The sequence below is a fragment of the Leptonychotes weddellii genome, chromosome 15 (assembly GCF_054177405.1).
Source record: "Leptonychotes weddellii isolate Sample4059 chromosome 15, ASM5417740v2, whole genome shotgun sequence".
Classification (NCBI taxonomy): Eukaryota; Metazoa; Chordata; class Mammalia; order Carnivora; family Phocidae; genus Leptonychotes; species Leptonychotes weddellii.
The window spans coordinates 4,081,236-4,101,645 of record NC_138383.1 but is presented as its reverse complement, the minus strand read 5'-3'; the positions used below and the strand labels follow the sequence as shown (position 1 = coordinate 4,101,645).

The following is a 20,410-nucleotide window of genomic DNA, read 5'->3' as shown; positions in this document are numbered from 1 at the left end:
CCGAGCAGTCACCTCCGGGGTGGCGTTTCCCTGTGGCCTTGCCCTGCGGGCTCAGGGTGGGGAGGAGGACAATACTTCCTGCCTGGTTCCCTGGGCCGCGACCCTGGCTCCTGGGTGGCCACCCTTTCACGGACAGAACCTGCTCTGCCACTACCTGGAAGAGGCTCTGCTTGGCCGGGGCAGGTGCTCTTGGGGCCTGAGGCCAGAATAGGACCCCACGATCGGCAGCGTCCCCGGCGCTCCGTCCCCGGGAGTTGTGCTTGGGTTTGTTTTGACCTTGGTCTCTAACATTCCTTGCATGACATTCGGCCCCCCATTGGAGCAGGGCTCTGTGGCTAGCCCCTGTGCCCCCTCCCCAGACCGGCCGCTCTGTGCGCCCGGAAGCCGGAGAGCTTCACCACAGCCTGTGGTCTGAACAGGGGCCCTCACAATGGCCCCTTGTGCGCCACACATTCCTCCTTAAACAGGCCCAGATCCTGCTGCTCCTGCTTTGACCCCCACGGCACGGATGGACGTGCATCTGGAGAGGGCCCGGAGGTGGTGGTTAGTGGGCTGCGGAGGGCCAGGCTTTGGGGCAGGAGGAGTGGGGCTGGGCCAGTGTGTGATTATCCACAGCCTCCCCTGTTCGCAGCAAGGGCTGTTTTTTAAAAAAGAGCGTTGATGGTTTTATTCCCTGAAAGTGGTAAGCGGCCCACACTTGGTGCAGACGTGCTGGGAAGAGGCAGGAGAGCCTAATGGAGCAAACCACCCACCTGAACTCCATCCAGAGACCACGTCCTCCGCGAGTGTGCGCGCGCACCGCACATGTGCATGTGAGACGCAGTCGGATCTTTGCACGCATCTTGTATCGTGCTATTTTTACTCAATATTCTCAACATTTCTCATCTTCAAAACCGTGATTTTGATGACGGTGCAGGACTTCGGCATATGGGTTTAGAAAATCTATGTAAACCCGGATTGTTTCCAGCGTTTGCTATTTTAACGCTGATGCAAACGTCCCCATACATAAATCCTCTGCTTCGGATTATTGCCTGGGAGTAAATTCCCAGCAGCAGGCCAAGGTGCACAGACCACCATCTCCAGACTCCCGGTGCCCGTTAGGGAGGGCTTTTGGGAGCAGGTGAGGTTTGAGGCTTTGGGGGGACTTGAATACAAAGGAGGGGGAACGGGGGCAGTCTTGTTTTGGGAACCGTGTAAGCAGAACCGGGGGACCTCCTGCCCCATGGGGATGGATGGCAGGGTCTCTTCTTCCCCAATGACGGCCCCGTACCTGTCTGAGGCTCCGAGGCAGTCTGGTTTGTCCTGTCCAGCTGTAGATGTCTTTTGTGCCCTCTGACTCAGTGACATCTTGCAGACAGAAGAGGCAGCTCAGTGCTGCTCCCCACGGCTCCCCACGGGTCCAGTGAGAGGCTGCTTTTCTGCCCAGGCATCAGATCTGACATATGGTCACATAGGGTCTCAAATCTGCAAAATGACCAGCTCATGAGCACTCTTGTTGGCTTTCGTGGCCGCTTGTGGACACCCTTTGGCGGGCTCTACCCTTGCAGGGAAGGGGAGGGGTGCCTGCCACCGGGGGAGGTCACACCCACCCTCCCCCCGGAGCTGGTGGAGGGGGCTTCCAAGGACGGGGGCTGTGTGTGTGTGCCTGGGACCCAGGGTGTGTTTTTAGGATTCTGAGGGGGGAAGCTTCAGGACAGTCTGCTAATTTTTCCCAGCTGGGTGCTGCTCATGTCACGACATCCTCCGTGGGGAGGCAGCTTTGTACGGGGCGTCCCTTGCGAAGCCTGCCTTAAAAAAATGATCTTGTTTCATCACCAAATTTCCCGGTGTAAATCTAGAGCAGGGTCACTCCCGACGACTGCTCCTACCATCTGGGGTTTTGTGGATTCCAGGAGAGGAAAAGGAGGTGGCTTTTTCTCCTGGGTCCCTGGAGAGGGGCTGGGGTGCAGGGCAGGGTGGCAGCACCGGCCGGAGAGCCCAGACAGGCCTGCAGCGCAGAGGTCTCACCCCTCCAGCGGTAGCTGTGGTAACTTCTTGGGGCTGCCGTAAGAAGTTACCACAGACTGTGGGGCTCAAACCGCGGAAGTTTATCCTCACAGTTCTGGAGGCCTGAAGTCCAAAGTCAAGGTGTAGTAGGGTCATACTCTTTCCAAAAGCATGAGGAAAGAATCCTTCCTGCTTCTCCCAGCTTCTTGGTGGCCCCAGGCGTCCCCTGGCTTTGGGCTGCATCACTGCGGTCTCTGCTGGTCTCACAGGGCCTGAGTTTGTGCCTCAAATCCCCCTCTTCTCTCCTGTATAAGAACACTTATAGGATTTAGAGCCCCTCCTAAATTCAGGATGGTGTCATCTTGAATCCTTACCTTATCTTCCCAAGTATGGTCACCTTCGCAGGTTCTGGGGGTCGGGACTGGGACATACCTTTTGGGGGACACGATTCAACCCATTACAGAACCGTAGAGGAAGGTGGAGCTTCTCAGGCTGAAAAAGTAGTGAAGACCCGGTGCCTCTCTGCTCCCGAGGCCCCTTGTCTAGGGGCTTCCCCGGGGCTCCGTGCCCACAGGTACAAACCTGTGACCTGCTCCCACCTTCAGCTCGTTTAGAAGCAGCACCTGAGGCCCATGAAGGGACAAAGAGGTGGCTCGTGGAGTTACAAAGGAGAGGATGTTTCCAGGGACCCCAAACCCACTCCCCCACCCCAAAGCCAATCCCCATAGTCATGACATGGCCTGGATGCCATGGGAGGGAGACGTGTGAATGTGTTGGGCTGGGGCAGGAGGCGACAGCGAGCCTGGCCTTGGAGGGGACATGGAATCAAGGTTTTGGGGGGATGGCGTAAATTCTCCAGAACAAGCCTAACAACGCAGCCGGCTTGCTGACAGTCACACCCTGAGGGTGGGAACTGCTCCTGTTCTCTTGAAGCCTAGGAGTAACCCGGGATGGGGCGGTGCCTGAAGCCCGAGGGTGAACACCTTGGTCGATGGTGTAGTGGGACGAGGAGCTCCCAGGTCATGTAGGGCCAGGGATGGCGTGTGCTTCGACGGGGCTCGAAGCGGCGAGAGGAGAGGGCGGCGGGTGGGGACGGACGCATGCGTCTGTGGAGATTGCTGAGGGAGGAGGGTTGCCAGCCCGGCTCAACAGTGATCTGTGTGCGGGTCGGGTTCGAGTTCATCGCCACCCCGTGACCATCGGTGCCTGAGTCAGGGACCAGGTTTTGCTTTGGTGTACGGTTCTAACTCGTGGGTCGGTGGTTAAGGGCACCTCCGAATGGGTTTCCCAGGGAGGGGGCTCTCCAAATGGGGTCACAGGCCTCGCCGGTACTCCCGGAGAGGAGGTCGTCTCATTCTGGGGCGAACGTGGGCAAAGGCCTACCCCCCTGATTTCTGTTCTCCAACTCGGCCCCACGGATTAACCCCAGGGACACCTGGAAATGCCTGTGCCGAGGTGGGTGGGGTGTGGACCCCACCTCTAGGGAGCTCACAGACAGACAGGAACCACCGTTCGGGGGGCAGTTTGGACAGTGCTCGCGAGGCCGGGGGTAGACCAGATGCCTCGAGGTCCCGGGGAACCCTGTGAGGGCACGGTTCCAGGTGTTCCAGGTGTTCAGCTCAGGACTTTCTGGCCAGTTAAATGCACCCTGGCCCTGTCCTTTGTCACCTCAGCCTTCTTTGGAATGAGCGGTTTGCACTCTGTGGTTCTCTTAGGGGCCAGGCCCCAGGGGAGAAGTGCTGGCATCCCTGCTTGGACACATCCCTGCCACTCGGCACAGGACCCCACCGCCTTTGGCCACGTTATCCACCAGAGGTCACACGCTGGGCCCCCAGGCCAATTGCAGCCTGTGGATGGGATTCTGTTTGACGGTTCCGTGTTTTAAGAGGGGTTATTTTCCTCTGCGCCAGCATATACAGATCAGGAGATAGCACATAAAAAAGGGCAGATTTCCAGATTCTTCTGCCAAGTCTGAAGCTCTGGCCGCATTGGGCATACGGGCCTGCCAGGCAGCAGCAGAGCTGAGCAGCTGGTGGATCCCCGAGACAGGGTGCTCAGTGACATGCTAGGTCCCCCTGACCAGGGACATTTCTGTCCCTGCAGGGCCTCTGGGATGGCTGAGCTTTGCAACTCAGGATTTTGTGCCCTTTGTGCCCCGAGAAGGAGACGTGCCCAGGGCTCAGAGGGGTGCTGCTGGGGTGCCACGTTTGGGGAACCGGAGATCAGGCAGCCAGACGTCGGGGGTGAGGGCCTCCTTTGCTTCCTCACTCTCCCAGTGCTTACGAGCACATGCTTCTCTGGCCACCCACCCACTCAGCCGCCCGCCAGGCCCTGATCTCTGGGGGAAGCACCGTCCACTGGGAAGAGACAAGACTGTGCTGGAATTTGGGGGAGGGAAAACTCAGGGTTGGGGGGTGGTGCTGAGAATGGCCCCAGATTGCTGTTGTTGGGGCTGGGGCCAGCTGGGGGCCCGGGGGGGAACTGGCAGGGTCCTAGGAAATCCTGGGCTCGGGGAGGGGGGCTGGGTTGGCGAGGTGAGGCGAGGGGTGGGAGAGGCACTCTGGGCTGCCGAGGGCCTGCTGGGGGCCTGGCCAGGAAGGAGCTGGTGAATGTTCCTGCCACGTGGGCCCTTTCTGCTCTGGTCTTTATGGCGGGAGCAGCTGGTTCTTGTTGGGAGCGTGGCCGCAGGGACCGTGGGGATGGCCGGCAGCTTCCCAGGCACTGTCCCCCGGCCTCGGAGGGAGCGGGTCCTTGCGGAGGTAGCGGGCAGCCGGGCGGAAGCACTGGGCGGCGGGGTGGGAATCAGGTGGCCAGCGTCCCATGGGGGTCCAGGTCCGGCTAGGGCAGGTAGCAAAGCACGGAGGCAGATGCAGCTGAGGGTGCGGACCGAGAGAGTTGCCGCGCCAGGGCTCTGTTCTGCTGCCTGAAACAGGACAGCCAAGCGGTCAGAATCTTGGGCCTTGCCGCTGGACAGATGCATCTTCTGGCCCCGCCACTCTGTCTCCACGCCGTTGGGCACGTTGCTTAAGCACCAGGGCCTCAGTTTCCCCGTCCGTACCAGGGGTTAACCGGTATTTGCAGCTTTGGGTCGCGTGAGGAGTGAACATACGCGGTAAGCCCAGTGCCCGTGTTGGCGGTTGATGTCGGTTGTCACGGTGGCATCATTGCCGTCCTGATTCTGACAGACTGTGGTTGAGGCTGGTGTGACTGGGGATGCCTCCCGCCCCACCCCGCCCAGTTGCTGCTGCCCGCGGTGTGTGGTGTCTGCGCTGGGCGGAGGTGAGGAGGGTTAAAGGAAGGCTGCCAAGGAAGAAATCAAAGCTCCGCTTGAGCCACAACATCTTTATAGAAAACGTGGCTGCCACATCCACGCCGTGGCCATGGGGGACAGAGAGCTGGTGTCCTCCGAGCTCCAGCCTTCTCGCTCTCTCTCCCAGTGTGTGTGCGATCGCTGGTGCTGGAGTCCCCTAGGAGAGTGGGGCTGTCCCCTTTCTTCCCAAGAGGTGGAGGGTGCAGGAGTCTCCTGGGCCCCTCAAGGCAGCCCCCATGCTGGCTCCCTCAGCAGCACGTCCCCGAACCGTCCGCTCCTCACATCCCCCCCCCCTTCTGTTTTCCAGCCTTGAAAAGATCTTTTGAGGTCGAGGAGGCCGAGACGCCCAACTCCACCCCGCACCGGAGGGTCCAGACCCCTGTGCTCCGGGCCACTGTGGCCAGCTCCACCCAGAAGTTCCAGGACCTGGGCGTGAAGAACTCCGAGCCCGCAGCCCGCCATGTAGACTCCCTCAGCCAGCGATCCCCCAAGGCTGCCCTGCGGAGGGTCGAGCTCTCGGGGCCCAAGGCCGAGCCCGTGTCCCGGCGCACGGAGATCTCCATCGACATCTCATCCAAGCAGGTGGAGAACGCCAGCACCGCTGGGCCGTCTCGCTTCGGGCTCAAGCGAGCCGAGGCGCTGGGCCACAAGACGCCAGAGCCCACCCCTCGGAGGACGGAGATCACCATAGTCAAGCCCCAGGAGTCGACCCACCGGAGGATGGAGACCCCTGCCTCCAAGATCCCCGAGGTGCCCACAGCTCCCACTGCAGACGCAGCCCCCAAGAGGGTCGAGATCCAGGTGCCCAAGCCAGCTGAGGTGCCCGCCTCCCCCATCCCACCCCAGACCCTGGAGAATTCAGAACACGCCCTGATGTCTCAGCTGCAGAACAGGCTGGAGCCCAAACCCCAGCACCCCGTGGTCGAGGCCCCACCCAAGAGCCAAGAGGGTGAGTAGCAAAAGCGAGTCCTCCGTGCTGTGGTGCTCGGGGATGGGGAGCTGGCTTTGCCCTTCAGTCTGGATATGGGGGGGAGGGGGTGGGTAGCAGGTGGGTGGAGATGCGATTCCGGAGAGGCCAAGAATACACCAGGGCAGGGGTCCCAAGGCTGGTGAGGGGGACTGGCAGCCCTTTCTTTCCACTGGGGATGGACTGGGAGGCAGCAGCAAGCTTGGCTTGCATTGGGCTTTGGACAGAGTCTTTGGGTTTCGAGGGGCCCCCTTTACTGGTCAGAATGCACCGTGGTGTAGAGCTTCTGCTCTCAGAGCCCCGAACGGCAGGGGTCTGGAAGTCTGGGGAATGAGGAGGCAACAGGCTCATGTTGGGACGTGGTTTGGGACCCAAGGACCGGCTCCCATGTGCCGCTGGTTGCCGGGCCACGGGGAGGCAGGTTCCTGCTCAGGAGGGATTGTGGGCTGCTCTGTAAGTACCTGCCGGAGGCAGAGGCCTCGGGTGGGAGGAGGGGGTTTGTGCCCTCCTGAGGTTTTGTCCTGGAGGATCTTCCTCCAACTCTTCCTCAGGGAGGGAGGGTTGTGGCTGGAAGCAAGGGAAACAAGAATGCCTAATCTCTGTGTGCCCCAATTCTCGGGACAGCTAGGAAGGGGTCCTTGGGCCGGGGAACCCCATGATACCTGCACACAGCTCCGTTTGGGAAGCTCTTCCGGTGAGGGAGGGAAGCCAGGGGCTTGGGTGCTGTACTCCGAGGGCCCAAACTCGGAGTTGTGCTCCCGTGGGGAGCTAACCAGGGCCCGCTTGGGAACATCTGGCCATGGGACACGGTGGTCAGGGGCTGGTGGGGCTGTAAACCTTTTCCAAGTGCAGGATTTGGACGCAGTAAATGCTCAGCAAGTATTCTTTGGGTTGGATAAACAAAACATTCTAGGTTTTTGATTTACCTTTTAAATTATTATTATTATTAATTTTGGTAAAATACGCGTACCGTGAATTGACCACTTGAACCGTCGTGAAGTACGAGGCTCAGTGGCATTGAGCACACTCATGCTGTCGTGCAGCCAACTGCACCCTCTGTCTCCAGAACCTTCCCAAACCGAAACTGTGTCCCCACCAAGCACTAACTCCCCGTCCCCCTCTGCCAGCCCCTGGCATCCCGGCCCCCCCGTCTACCCTCTGGCCCCGTGAACCTCCCAGACGTGGGATCCGACAGTGTTCATCCTTCCGTGTCTGGCCGACTTCACCGAGCACCGTGTCCTCACGGTCTATTTGTGGTGTAGTCTGTGTTGGCATTTCCTTACTTTTTACAGCTGAGTAATATTCTGTTGTGCGGACAGATCCCATTTTGCTTGCCCCCCGCCCCACGACTCCCTCCTTCAGCACAGACTTGGCTCATGCTCACTTACGCCAGAGTCCGCGGACGGACCCCAGGCTACGGCTCCTTGGCCACTGTGAGCATGGGTGCATGGATAGCCCGTCCGTACCCTGCTTTCAGTTTTTCTTGGTTTTCCTTTTTGAACACAAGTTTTCCCATGGTCCGTGGGCTCAGGGACTAGGGCGGCTTTCGGCGTCAGACAGGGTGGGGTGTTGGATGGGGGCCAGCGCTCCTCACGCTTCGGTGGGAGTAGCTCCCTTCGTTTGACCGAGCAGCTGGGATGGGGGTGGGGGCCAAGACTCTGCATTGGCTGCAGTGCTGGGCCTCAGCCCACCCTCCCATCTCCCCAAACTTGACCCTGCAGAGCCACGCCCACCCACTCAGATACCGTGGTGTTGGCACGAAGGCATGCCCAGTATGTGGGGAGTGGTCTTCTGTTGGTCCAGGGCCTTTGCCACCAGATACGACCCCCTCCCTCTCCTCTGGTCATATCCCGGTTGGGGACATGGTCATCACCAGGCCCGTCCACGGCCAGATCTTGATGGCAGCTCGTGGTGGTTGAGTGAGGAGGTGGTCCTGGCTCTGGGGGATGGGCGGGGGGGTCTGCCCAGGGTGGTACTGCCCTGGGTCATCAGGGCGGGCAGGGCACAGCCTCAGGGCTCCACTTAGCCCAGAGGCTGTGCTGGGCGCCAGGGCCGCTGGGCCAGTCAGGCTGGCTCTGCCTCAGGAGAACAGCCACTAAAGAGCAGCCAGGAGCCATTGAGGGGGCTGTGGGGGTCTTCCCGGAGCCCAAGCTGCTTGAGCCAGCCTTGGAGAAAGTAGGATTTACCCAGGTGAAGAAGGGGAGCTGAGGCAGCATTCCCGAGGTGCCCCAGAGCCTGGAGCTCAGAGGGAACCGCAGACTTTCTCCGTGGAAGAGAGTTTAAATGTCCAAGCCCAGTGCCAGAGCCCTGCGGTCAGCAGCCCAGACCCCGGTGCCCCTGAGAGCAGCCAGTGGGTCCAGCAGATGGGGGTCCCGCTCATGGGCCAGTGGCTGTCGTCCTGCCTCGGAGTGTCAGCTGGGGAGGGGTGCGTGTGCCGGGACCTCCCGTGTCTCATCAGCTGGGTGGGGAAGGGGTTCTCTGAGACCGGTGCTCACAGGTTGAGAACCTTCAGGCTGGACAGATGCAGTTAGATAGGCGGCTGCAAAGGGGAGGAATGCTGGGGGAGGGGGAGGGCTGGAGGAAGTGGGGGCTCGGATGGCTCCGTTGGGGAGGATTCTGTTCCCTTCGGGCAGCACTGCGGGTGACTCCGGTCCTGGGGCCTGGGAGTAATGCAGGGTGTGAGAGGTTGGGTGAGGAGGAGGAAGCAGGACCCACTGTGGGCTGGAGAACTTGGCCCTGACCGTCTCGGCCTTGGATGTCCATTCTTGGAGTCCTGGGCAAGCTCGGTGGCAGGCAGGGCCTTTCCAGTGGAGGTGTGGTCCTGGAATCTGTTGCAGTGGCTTCTGGGGGTCCCCTGCTCTGAGGCTCTGTCTGCTCCCCTGCCCCTCCCTCTCTTCTGGTCATATCCCGTCCAGTCCATCCAGACACAGATCCGATTGCCCCTCAACCTGGCTTCCCATCCATCTTTCCCACCGGGCTGGCACTCCCATCCCCTTCTGCCCCCTCCCAGAAGCTCCCACCCTGCAGGCCTTGCTCCGACTGCCCCCTGTGGGCACGCCGTCCCTGGCACCTGAGGCCAGCTGGCACCACAGGGGTGAAGGATCAGGGAGGGAGGGAGCTCCGTGCCCTCTGCCTTCTGGACTGTGGCTTCAGGTGCAGGACAGGGTCTCCAGGGACCATGGCCGAGTTGCTCCCAGATGGAGCTTCCTACAGCACAGCACTGACGAAATCCCCACCAGCCTTGGGCCTTCCCTGGCCCGCTGTCCATGGGGCCCTCCACAGTTGGTTCCCTCTCTTGTCCAGCTCAAACCTCCCTGTTCCCCAGGCTCCTCCTGCTCTGGTCCTGTTACGGCCTTCACAGGTCACCTTTCCTCACCTCCTGCCCTGACCTCCTGACCCCTAGCCCCTGACCTTCTTCCTCTTCACGTTGCTGCTTTTTCAACTTCTGTGCATCCTTCACAGCCCAGCTCAAATGGCACCTCTTCCATGAAGCCCTCCTACTAGAGTCAGAGGTAGTCTCACTTCCTTTGACTCCTGTGCCTTTTTGCATTTTTTCTGGTCTATGCTATCTTGTGTGTGGCTTGCAATGTTAATTACTTGTGTTGCATGAAACATTTTTCCTCTGCTAGACTTCTAATGTAAAAATAGCTTCTCAGTGTACCTTTTCTTTCCAGGTTTAGAAAATCTAGAAGTTAGAATCTAAGGTTCACCTGTAATCCAGCGATATCCACTCTGAGCATTTGCTCTGTATTTTTCAGAATTCCCTCCATGCCCTACTAGGTTCTGGGTTATTTGAGGATAAGGCTGTTGTCTGTTTCCTTCAAGGTTTTTTTGTTTTTGTTTGTTTGTTTTACTGGCTGAGTGACATAGATGTAGTAGGTGCTCAATAAAACAATGTTGGAGGGGTGAGATGGCTTTTTGTGGCCCTTTCAGACATCAGGACCCCAGGGACCCCATGGGACCTTGCAGGGACCAAGCAGATCCTTTCCTGGTCAACCAATAACCCCGCAGGTCTGACCTGCTCCATTCTGGCGCATTGGGGTCTGTGTTTCTGAGGCTGCTGGTCCCAGGCCCTGACCCCTGACCCTCCTTGTCACCCTTCGGTCATCCCTGCTTCTCTCAGGCTCTGGGTGAGTACGGCCTTGTCCCCTCGCCTAGGTCCCTGCTTTTCCCCTGCCCCTGCATGAGTGGCTCTGGGTGGGGCTGGGCCACAGGACCCAGAACCATGTCTGTGCGGTGAGCTACTGACTCCGCTCCCCCTCGGGAACCACCCACCTCTGGTTCCATGGCTGACACCAGCCAAGTTTCCCCCGAGACTGCCTTATAAGGCGGGCACAGGCTGCTCAGTCTCCGGGCTGCTGCTTTGCCGTCGCCGGATGCTAACTGGGAGCCTTGGGGGAGGCCGGGGCTGACTGGGCTGGCTGGGGATCGAAGGGCCCTGGACCGGCTCCCGCTGTGTTCTTGCCCGGGGCCTGGTTCTGCCTCATGGGCCAGCTGGTTGTGAGCCATCCCTTTGCCCGCCCCCCAGCCTCAGTTTCTTGATCTGTCCCACAAGGGACTGGTTGGGGCTCCTGTCCTGAGGCATTAGGGCCAGAACCCTGTTCACGGTGGTGCCAGGTGTGGCTGGTGATGGTGGGTGTGAAATTGGGGTGGGGCAGACTCACCAAGTGTCTCGGTAGGGTTTCCCTCTGACTAAAAACATCTAGAAATGTTCTTGGCTCTGGGTGGAGCATTGAGGCAGGTGGCCGTCAGGTCCCCAGGCTTCTGGCAGTAGGCATGGTGTTGTGCACACGGGGGGTGCCTGCCTGCCTTCTGGGTGGACCTGGGTTCCTGCTGCCCCAAGCCTGCGTTAGGGGCTGGGACAGAACAGAGACGGTGTCAGCTCTGTGGGGGACAGCGGGGGCTAGAAGCACGGGGCTCATGGGACCCCCAGCAGAGACCCAGGGATGGAGGAGGCTGGGCAGAGGAGGCTTCAGGGAAAGACAGGTGTGTACTGAGTGTGAAGGGGGAGGAGGGGTCAGCCAGTGGGTAGGAATGTGCCAGGCCCAGAGCGGGGAGGTGGGGGAGAGGGTGACCACTGGATTAGGGAGGAAAGGCCCAGGCTCTGCAAAGCCTCCCTAGACTCCCCCCACACCGTGTTAACAGGACACCCCACTGACTAGGGTCCACTCTGGGCCTGACACTGGGCCATGAACTCCCTGGTGGCGTTTCATCCAGCACCTGGCATACAGCAGGAGCTTGATAAATGTTGAGGGCCTCATTTGTGTGTGATAAAGCAAGCAGAGCTGTGGGCTCATACCTCACCATGCCCTGGGCCCTTGGCCTGCAGAATTTCCTTCTGTGTGGGGCTAAATGTTTCTTTTAGTTTCTTTCTTTCTTTTTTTTTTTAAAGGTTTATTTATTTGAGAGAGAGAGAGAGCGTGTGCACACATGTGTGCACACAGGGGATGGGAAGGCAGAGGGAGAAGCAGACTCCCCGCTGACCAGGGAGCCCAACGTGGGGCTCGATCCCAGGACCTTGGGATCCTGACCTGAGCTGAAATCCAGAGTCAGCCGTTTAACTGACTGAGCCACCCAGGCGCCTCTAAATGTTTCTCTTGTGGCAGCACAAGGCCATGCCTTCAGCAGGGACGTTCCCACCAAGCTGCCTTACCTGGAAGACCCCTCTGCTCTGAGCTCCTCCCGTGTTCCTGACCCGGCCCTAGAGAGCATCCAGGCACCCACTTGCTTTTCGGGATTGGGTCTCTTTCTCCTTCCCCCTGGTAGGAACGAGCACACTTCCCCTCTGTGTCTGAGGCAGGAAGTCCCCGTGCACAGGGGTGCAGGAGGACAGTGCCAGGACCAGGGGTGTGTCCTTCGAGGTGTGGCAGAGTAAGGGGCAGCAAGGACAGAACTTGGCTCCGGGGCCCGGGAAAAAGGACCCGCCTCCCCTGGCCGGCCAGGCCGGCTGTCTGCCCAGCGCAGCCCAGGGTGGGAGAAGGAACGAGAGCCCATGCAGGGAACGCAGCCCCAGCAGCTGCGGAATGCCTTACACAGAGCCAGGCACAGCTGCGGGGAGGGCAGGGCAGGGAGGCAGGCGCTGGAGGCGGGTCCCCGCACTTCCCTGCCTGGGGGCTGTGGCCCTGACCAGCCGGCCTGGCCCCAGGATGGAACCCGGGCTCCCAGACACGTGGCGCTGGCTGAGGCCTCCCGCATGCTCGTTCCGGGAAGCTGGAGCAGCTGTCCGAAGAGGAGCTGCGTCTGCATGCGCAGCCTCCCGGGCCCGGGACGGCCGCTGGGAGCCAGGGTCCGCACAGCGGGGCCGCCGTTGGGGGGACTGCTGTGCCGGACAGCCACGCTCTGTGCGGCCCGACAGAGGACACGTTCAGTGTTGGAGGAGCGCGCTCGGACCCCCACCCGGTGCCCTGAGGGTGGGCAGCCCTGGCCAGACTCCGGGTTCTGACGGTTGGCCTGGAGGACGCCACTTGTTCACAGTGGCCTGCCGTGGCCAAACGTGGACCTGTGGTGGCCTGCCCCAGAGCCGTGGGGGGGGGGGCGGGGAGCGGGCCCGGAGGCTCTTCTCTGGGCACGATGTGACTTCCTCTCTCCGGGTCGGCTTTCCCTGACCTGGGGCTTTCCGTGGGCGTCACAGGTGCCCCCGGGAATCCCAGGGGCACCTGGAGCTCCGGGATGTCGCTCGTGAGCAGACGCAGCTTGTGCCCGGGCCTGAGCTTCCAGTTCCCTGAGCAGTGGGACAGGGATAAAAGGGGACGTGCCTTTTTGAAGAGGGGGGCATGGAGCGCCCATGCTCAGTCTCCCCTCCCCGTTCCCTCCGCTGCCATCTCCCTCCTTCTAGAAGGACCCCCAGAGGTTTCGATGTCAAAGCATAGAACGTGAAGAGGCAGGGGTCACCTGGGAGGCCTTGCCCACTCACGTGTGGGGGCGCAGCTGGCGGGCACGGGCTTCATCGTTGGGCCGCCCGGGCTCCCGTGTCCGCCCCGCGCACGCCCGGTCACTGCTGTTCCGGTGGCCGGCGGCTCGTCGTGCGGTGGGCACGATTCCTCCAGCACAGCATCGGCAGAACGAACGCGGTGTGGGGCAAAGCCGGCCAGCGCGGTCCCGGCACCGGAAGGCTTTGGCGGAACAAGCACGTGAACGAAAACCGAAGGCCTTAGCCCTTCGAGGACGGGCTTGGTTGCTCCTCACACGGTGCCCCTCCCTCCGCAGGCTTGTCCGCTCTGGACCCCCAGTTAGCTTTTCTCGTCTCATCCCAAAGAGCAGTGCGTGGCCAGTGTTGGAAGAGAAGAAATAACTATCCCAGGAACTGTGGAAAGGAAGTCTGTCTTTCTGGACACCCTCCCCCTCCTCCTTCCCCAGGGCAGCCTGTTGTTAACGGCTGGGTGCGTTGTGTGTCCTTCTGGGTTTGCAAATGTGGACCGTCCTTCAGTGCCCGTGGAGAGAAGTCTTTGCATAGATATCAAGTGAAATCAGACTCCTGCAACTGGCTTTTTATTTCTCCATTATCCTGGTGCTGTGTTTGGGCCCAGCAGGTCCCTCTGGTCCTACCGTCCCTGCTCCGCTGTTCACCGTGATGCGCGAGGCTTCGATGAGCATGCTTGCATTTATATTCGTGTGCATGGGCCTGCCCAACTTCAGCAGTGGGATTTCTGCATCATGGGACAGGTGCATTTAAAATGTTGATCCATGTTGCCAAACTGGCCTCTAAGCGGTTACACCAAATTTTGGTGCTCGCAGCACAGCGGTCCTGGGCCCTGGCCTGGGGCAGCGGGGCTGGAAAGCTATGGAACTGGGGCTTTATTTCCTCCGTCTTTCTGGGTGTGAAGGGGAGTATCTCCTATGTTTACAGGCCAAGGGCCCTGGGTTCTCTGTGAGTGGCTCCTTCCTGCCCTTCTTCACCCGGGTTGGGCTGTTCATCCTTGTAGCGTTGACATTTTCTTCTTAAGAAGTTGTCACCTTGTGCATCTTTGTTGTAGCTGCTACAAGTGCTTCTTCCCAGTTGTTGACTTTTGATTCTATTTATAGTGTGTTCTTCCAAACAGAGGTTTTTAACCCAAAGGTTGTCAAGTGCATTCTTTTTTTTTCTTCCTCTGTTGGGATCCATGCCCTGCTTAGAGGCTTCCAGCATTCCAGGATTATAGGGAATATGCTCTCCAGGTTTTCTTCTAGCACTTATGGTTTCGTCTTTTTACGTACTGCCGTCATTAATCTATTGGAATTTATTCAGGTTTAAACAGCAAGGTGGGGACATACAGTTTTGCATGGATATACACATGTGAGCCTGGTCCGCTGTGTGTGGGGTGGGCGTGTGTGTGCTATTTTTTTTTTTAAGATTTTATTTGAGAGAGAGAGTGAGCAAGAGAGAGGGAGAGCATGAGCGGGGGGAGGGGGAGAAGCAGATTCTCCACTGAGCAGGGAGCCCGACGCAGGACTCGATCCCAAGACCCCGGGATCATGACCTGAGCCAAAGGCAGACGCTTAACGACTGAGCCACCCACGTGCCCCACGTGTGTGCTATTTTTATCAGTTTTGGTGTCAGAGTCCCACTGGCTTTGCAAAAGTAATTTGGATGTGTTTCTTTCTTCCTCTGTGTCCTGGAACACTGTAAACAGCAACACAGTCTTCTTCGTGTTACAACTTTTGGAGAATTCACTAGTGAAATCATATGCGCCTGATACTTTCGGAGGGGTCCTCATACTTTAAAAACCTTAACAAGGGTTTTTCCAGAAGATCATCCATTAAGCCATTTAAAACCCCCTGGACGGTTCAGAGGTGGTCATGTGGCACCATCACTCCGGGTACCTCGGCCACTGCCCTGGGCCAGGCGCCCTCCGCCCAGGGCCACGTACAGAGACACACTGGATGTGGCCGCTGTCTGGGGATGCTCCCTGCGGCACGCGAGCAGTGCAGCGTGACAAGCGTTCTGAGAGGGACCAGTCCGGAGGGCCACAGCACCCCGGGGAGAGTGCCTCCCACCCTGCCGGCAGAACCCTCTTGGTGGCGGTGCTGGGGGACCCGGGTCTCAGAGGGGACAGAGTGGTCCAGGCAGGTGAAGGGCCTGTGTTCCAGGAATCGTGAGTTTGGTGTTGCCCAGAGAGTGCCTTTCAAACTTTGCTGGGCTGCAGCTCCTGGTAAGAAACACATTTTACACCACAAACCAGGACACACGATTGTGTAGATCGAGGCACGTGTGTGTTGGGGGGCTGGGTGTGTACAAATGCAACATTTCCCGGGACTAATCCTTACCTTTCCTGGGCCTGCTGCACTCTGCTGTTCTCTGTTCTTTCCTCTTTCTGGGCGGGAGGCGCTTTGCTTATTTCTTTCAAAGCAGCTTTATTGAGATACACTTTACAGACCACGCAGTGCGCTCCTCGGAAGGGCACATCCGCAGAGTGGTGCTCACCACGTCCAGTTTTAGATTATTTCCATCACTTCAGACAGACTCCCTGTACGCTTTAGCCGTCGCCCCCCCTTCCCCCCACCATTTCCTCCAGCCCTAAGTGGTGACGGGTCTTTCTAGATCTGCCTATTCAGAACCTTGCTTAGAAATAGGACCGAGGCGCCTGGGTGGCTCAGTCAGTTTAGCATCTGACTCTTGATCTCAGCTCAGGTCTTGATCTCAGGGTCGTGAGTTTGAGCCCTGCATTGGGCTCCACTCCCAGCGTGGAGCCTCCTTAAAAAAAAAAAAAGAAAGAGGGGCGCCTGGGTGGCTCAGTTGGTTAAGCGACTGCCTTTGGCTCGGGTCATGATCCTGGAGTCCCGGGATCGAGTCCTGCATCGGGCTCCCTGCTCGGCGGGGAGTCTGCTTCTCCCTCTGACCCTCCCCCCCCCATGCTCTCTCTCTCTCTCTCTCAAATAAATAAATAAAAAATCTTTAAAAAAAAAAAAAAAGAAAAGAAAAGAGATAGGACCATACAGTACGTGGTCTTCGTCGACTGGCTTCTTTCACTCTGTGTGATGTCTTCGAGGTTCATCCACGCGGCGGCACCCATCATTGCTTTCCATAGCCGAGAGTGGCTCGAGTACGTTTTGTGTATCCGCTCATCAGCTCCCGGCCATTTGGGCTGTTAACACCTCTTGCCTATTGTGAATGTACTCCTTTAAAATGTGTGTATATATTCATTTTCATTTGGGGACTTTTTTAGGTGTGTCCCCAGGCTTTATTCTCTACTCCAAAATATCTCCTCTCAGTCTCAAATACTCCGATTCCCGGGTCCAGGGAGCCCAGCCTTCCTGGTGGGGTTTGGGTGGGCCGCCCTTGAGAGAGCACCTGCTGCCCAGGTGTTCAGGTGTTGGCCGTGAAGGTTAAGGAAGATAACGTGCTGCACTGGCGAGACCACAGGTTTTGGAGCCCCCACGACGCCTCAGAGGCCTTTTGGTCGGCCTCACGGGCCAGACTGAGTTCCCAGAGAGGATGGCCTGCCCAGGGGTAGACACCGGTGGTGATGGAGTAGCCTCGCTCCTCTGGGAGTTCTGCAGGTGCAGAGCTCGGGCCTGGGCCCACCCCTCTGCTGCTGACGGTGGGAGGCAGCGGGCTGGCCCACAAGGGCCTCCCCACCTGGCCTCCTTTGGCCGCTGGCCTTGGCTCTGCCATCCAAGGCCTCACGGATGCAGCTGAGCCTCCCGCTTCCCTCACTGCCCTAGCGAAGTCTCCAGATGCTTTGCCAGAAGCACCTCCTTCTGGGGGGCGCATCTTGAGCTGGCAAAACAGCACATTCGCTTTCCAGGCAGCCCTGCCATCATTTGAGACCTGTGGGCCCTGCGTCCCGTGCTGGACTGCCCTGGGGTGGTGTGTGTGGGCCGAGGCGAGGGCCCCTCTGCAGGGGCTCACAGTTACCCCTGGAGACCACCGCTAGGAGGCGGGAGGGCGGACTGTGCGGTCCCTGGCGGGGGCAGCCCCTCCCTGCTTCTGAGCCCCTCAGTTCCTATTCCCTGGGCTCCAGGGTCCAGCCCAGAAGCTGCCGTTCTCAGGCACTGTCTCCAGAACCACTTCCTCTGTCCGCACTGGGACTTCAGGCCTTGCCTCCCTTCTGGTCAGGCAGGAACAGGAGACCCCGTGGGGCCCCCGGAGGGCGGGAGGAGGCTGCCGTTTGAACAGAAGGGCTTGGGCTACAGTGGGTTTTTCCCTCTGTTCCTCCCCTAGGGTGGGTCCGGCAGAATTTGGGGTGTCGGCTCCCTCTTGTGCATGGGGATGGGAGCTGGTGGGGAGCCTGTTATCAACCGGAACTGAGCTAGAGGGGAGGTGACACCACGGTCACCACTTGTCACTGGTGACCCCAGAGCATGCCTGAGTCATGGTGTGATCCCTGTCCGGGGGACAGTGTCTGCTTCTCTGCATGGTCCAGTATCCCAGCCCAAGAGGGAGAAGAGGGGGCTCTGTTTTCATCCTCAGGGTGATCCCCGCCCCCGCCTTAATTCTGGTCGAACCTCGGGCCTTCCTTAGGTCTGTGGCTCCCTGCCCGCCTGCCTGCTGACTAATGCATATCTGGTCCCTGATAGGAAGGACGGCATGGTGAGGCAACAGGCCCCTGTCACAGGGGCTCAGGTTACTGAGGGTTGAGGCACCTCCTAAAGCAAGGCCCCAAAGCCACTGACCCTCCACTGCTGCCTGGATTTCAGGCCCCTATCCTGACATCCGCATCAGGTGAGTTCAGGCTGGGTGTGGCCAGACTAGGTGTGGTGGGTTTCTGGGGTGGGGTGTGGCTGGGGAGGCTGGGGTGGAGGAGGAGGGCGGATCCTTGCATCTGTGCCCTGGGCAGGAGAGAAGCCTGGTACCTGGGCCCCACCCTCTTCTGTGGCTGCCCAGGGGGCCTTGGCCGCTTCTTTGTCTCTGGGGAGGACTAAGCAGTCAGTTAGGCTGCCGGGCAACCTTGTGAACCAGGCTGGTGCACGCACGGGAGGGGGCGTGGCGGGGGCATACCTCGAATCCAGACCCGTTGCCTGTGGTTTACCTGGCTTGCTCTGGAAGTGGACGTTCTGTTCTGGGGAGGCAGCCCAGCCCAGCAAGTTAGAAGCCGAATTCCCTGAGATTTAATTTAGCAGCAAGTTTGTCTCTGCCCAAATCCTTGCTTATTATGCGTGCCTGTTCTTGGCAGGTATCGGCGCTCTGCTCTCTGTGGGCGGTGTGGGTCCCCAGCCCTCCTGGCCTTGGTGCCTGCCCCCATGTTAAACAGAAGCCTGGGCTGCACCCCCCACTCCAGTGCTTGCAAGCCCGTGAGACACTTGGCTCCAGTGATGGATGATTCTCTTTGGACTCAGAAGTTCTGGGAATGTTCGGCCTCGTATCCAGAGGAGTCTTTGGGGGGTGGGGGGCGGGGGGCAATCTGAGCAGTCTTCCTGTCACATGGCCACATGCGTCGTCCTGGAAGGGTCCTCCCCTTTCCCTCTGGCACATCCCTGCCCCTCCTCCCTCGCTTTTCCTTCCCTCTTCCCTTCCCTGGAGGCTCTTCATCTGGCACAAATACCTCCCTTTCCGGATGGGACTGGATGGGACTCGGAATTGGAAGACTCTCCTGGTCCTTCCAGGTCTAGATCCCGGTCACGGCAATTAGCGAAATCCTTATCTCAGCTGGGAGCCGCTGATAGTAACCTAACAATTCCAGCACCGTAAGGCTAGCTTCCGGCCATAGTTGCTCTCATTACTCCATTTTCTAGATTAGAAAATCAAGTCCGAGAGCCACCAGCCTCTTGCCTGAGGCCCGGCAGCTGCTAACGGTCTGGATTTGAATCCTGGGGGAGCCTGGCTGCCCAGCTGGTCTGGGCGGCTGGCAGCGGCGGTGGGGGTGGGGCTGCCTGGGGACCCGGCCAGCGCGTGAAGCTGGGTCCCTTCCCCGAAGCTTTGGCTGGGATGCCGAGGAGGAGCCCGGGCTGGCACCCTCCGCTTGCTTCTTTCTTTCACCAGGCGCCACGAGATGATGAGAGAAAACCCCATTTAGAAAGGAGAGACTCTGGTATTCCCCCTCTTCTTCCAGCCCCTTAGCTGCCTTGGGTTTTGAAATAAGATACCACTTGTCGGGGGCTTGAGTGGGAACAGATTGGAAGTCCCATTTCTCTCCCTTGGATCACAGCTGCAGGGAGCCCCGTGTGGCTGCTCGCCACCACTCTGGCCGGGGGCCCCCCCCAGCTCAGTGCAGCCCCGCCCCGCCCCTGCAGCCCCGCCCATCCCAGCCCTTGCCCCTCCCCCCTGCTCCCATTCTGTCTGTCTGCTCCCCCTCCTCCTCACGGGCTCGAGGGCTCGAGGGCCGCTGGAAGAGCCGAGGGAGATGTTTTGGCTGGGCGCAGGTGGGGCTCTGCCTTCTTGGTTGGGGAGGGGCTGAGTTAAAACCCCGGCTGGCCCCAAGACCGGGAGGAGACCGTGTGCTGGCACGTGAGCATCCCACCTGCCAACTTTGCGCCCAGGCCTTGGAGCAGGTCCCCACAGGCCCCAGAGCATGCCACCCTGGGCAGTGATGGCTTCCACAGGCTTGCCCAGGGTATCGGTTTTCCTGGAGCTTGGAGAAGTTTTCCATCCTCCTGATGGGGCTGAGCAAGGCGCCGACGTGGGTGAGGACAGAGCTTTCCTGACCGCCCCAGGGTGAAGGTTGGGGTGGTGGGTCTCACTCTCCGGGATTGGCAGCTTCCATGCTTTTTTCAGAGGCCCAGCTGCGTGCGGGCACCGGGCTCAGCTCCGGACGGGTGTTACCTGCAATAGCACAGAGGCCCTGTTCCCTGCACACCGCGGCTCAGCCCCTCGGGATGTCAGAGAGAGTGTCAGGTGGGGAAGCCAGCAGAAACGCGGGTCTGCACTCCTGTCAGCGCCCCGCCTTGGGACCAGGCAGGGCGGCCAGGACAGTAGCGAGGCCACATGGCTTTCTGGGAGGCCTGCCGGTCAGCATGGCCCCAGGGATGGGGAGGGGAGCTTCCGTCCTTGGGTCCCCTCATTTCTGGTCTCTGGGCTTTGGAAGCTGGCCCCCAGAGTTCTGCCTGGGGATGTGAGGTGGGGCGGGGAAGCTGGGGTGAGAGCAGGGGGCTGGGGGTGCTGGGGAACCCTGGAAAACCATCTGTCCCCACCCCCCAGGGAGCAGGCTTCTGGCCACACATGGCCATGGGGAGGCTGATGCTCGTGAGGAGTCTCCAGGAGTCTCCTCGGCCTGAGTTGTATCTTCCAGTCT

The 20,410-nt window shown here is 59.6% G+C and overlaps 1 protein-coding gene across 4 annotated transcripts in view; it reads left to right on the top strand.

The window, feature by feature from the left end:
• SEPTIN9 (septin 9) overlaps positions 1-20,410 on the top strand; it is a 145,631-nt gene that overhangs the window by 75,010 nt on the left and 50,211 nt on the right. For all 4 annotated transcript variants that reach the window (XM_081804405.1, XM_081804408.1, XM_081804407.1 and 1 more), the window contains one exon: positions 5,604-6,245. In XM_081804405.1, the coding sequence (XP_081660531.1) occupies positions 5,604-6,245 (642 nt within the window). The remainder of the gene's footprint in view (positions 1-5,603; positions 6,246-20,410) is intronic.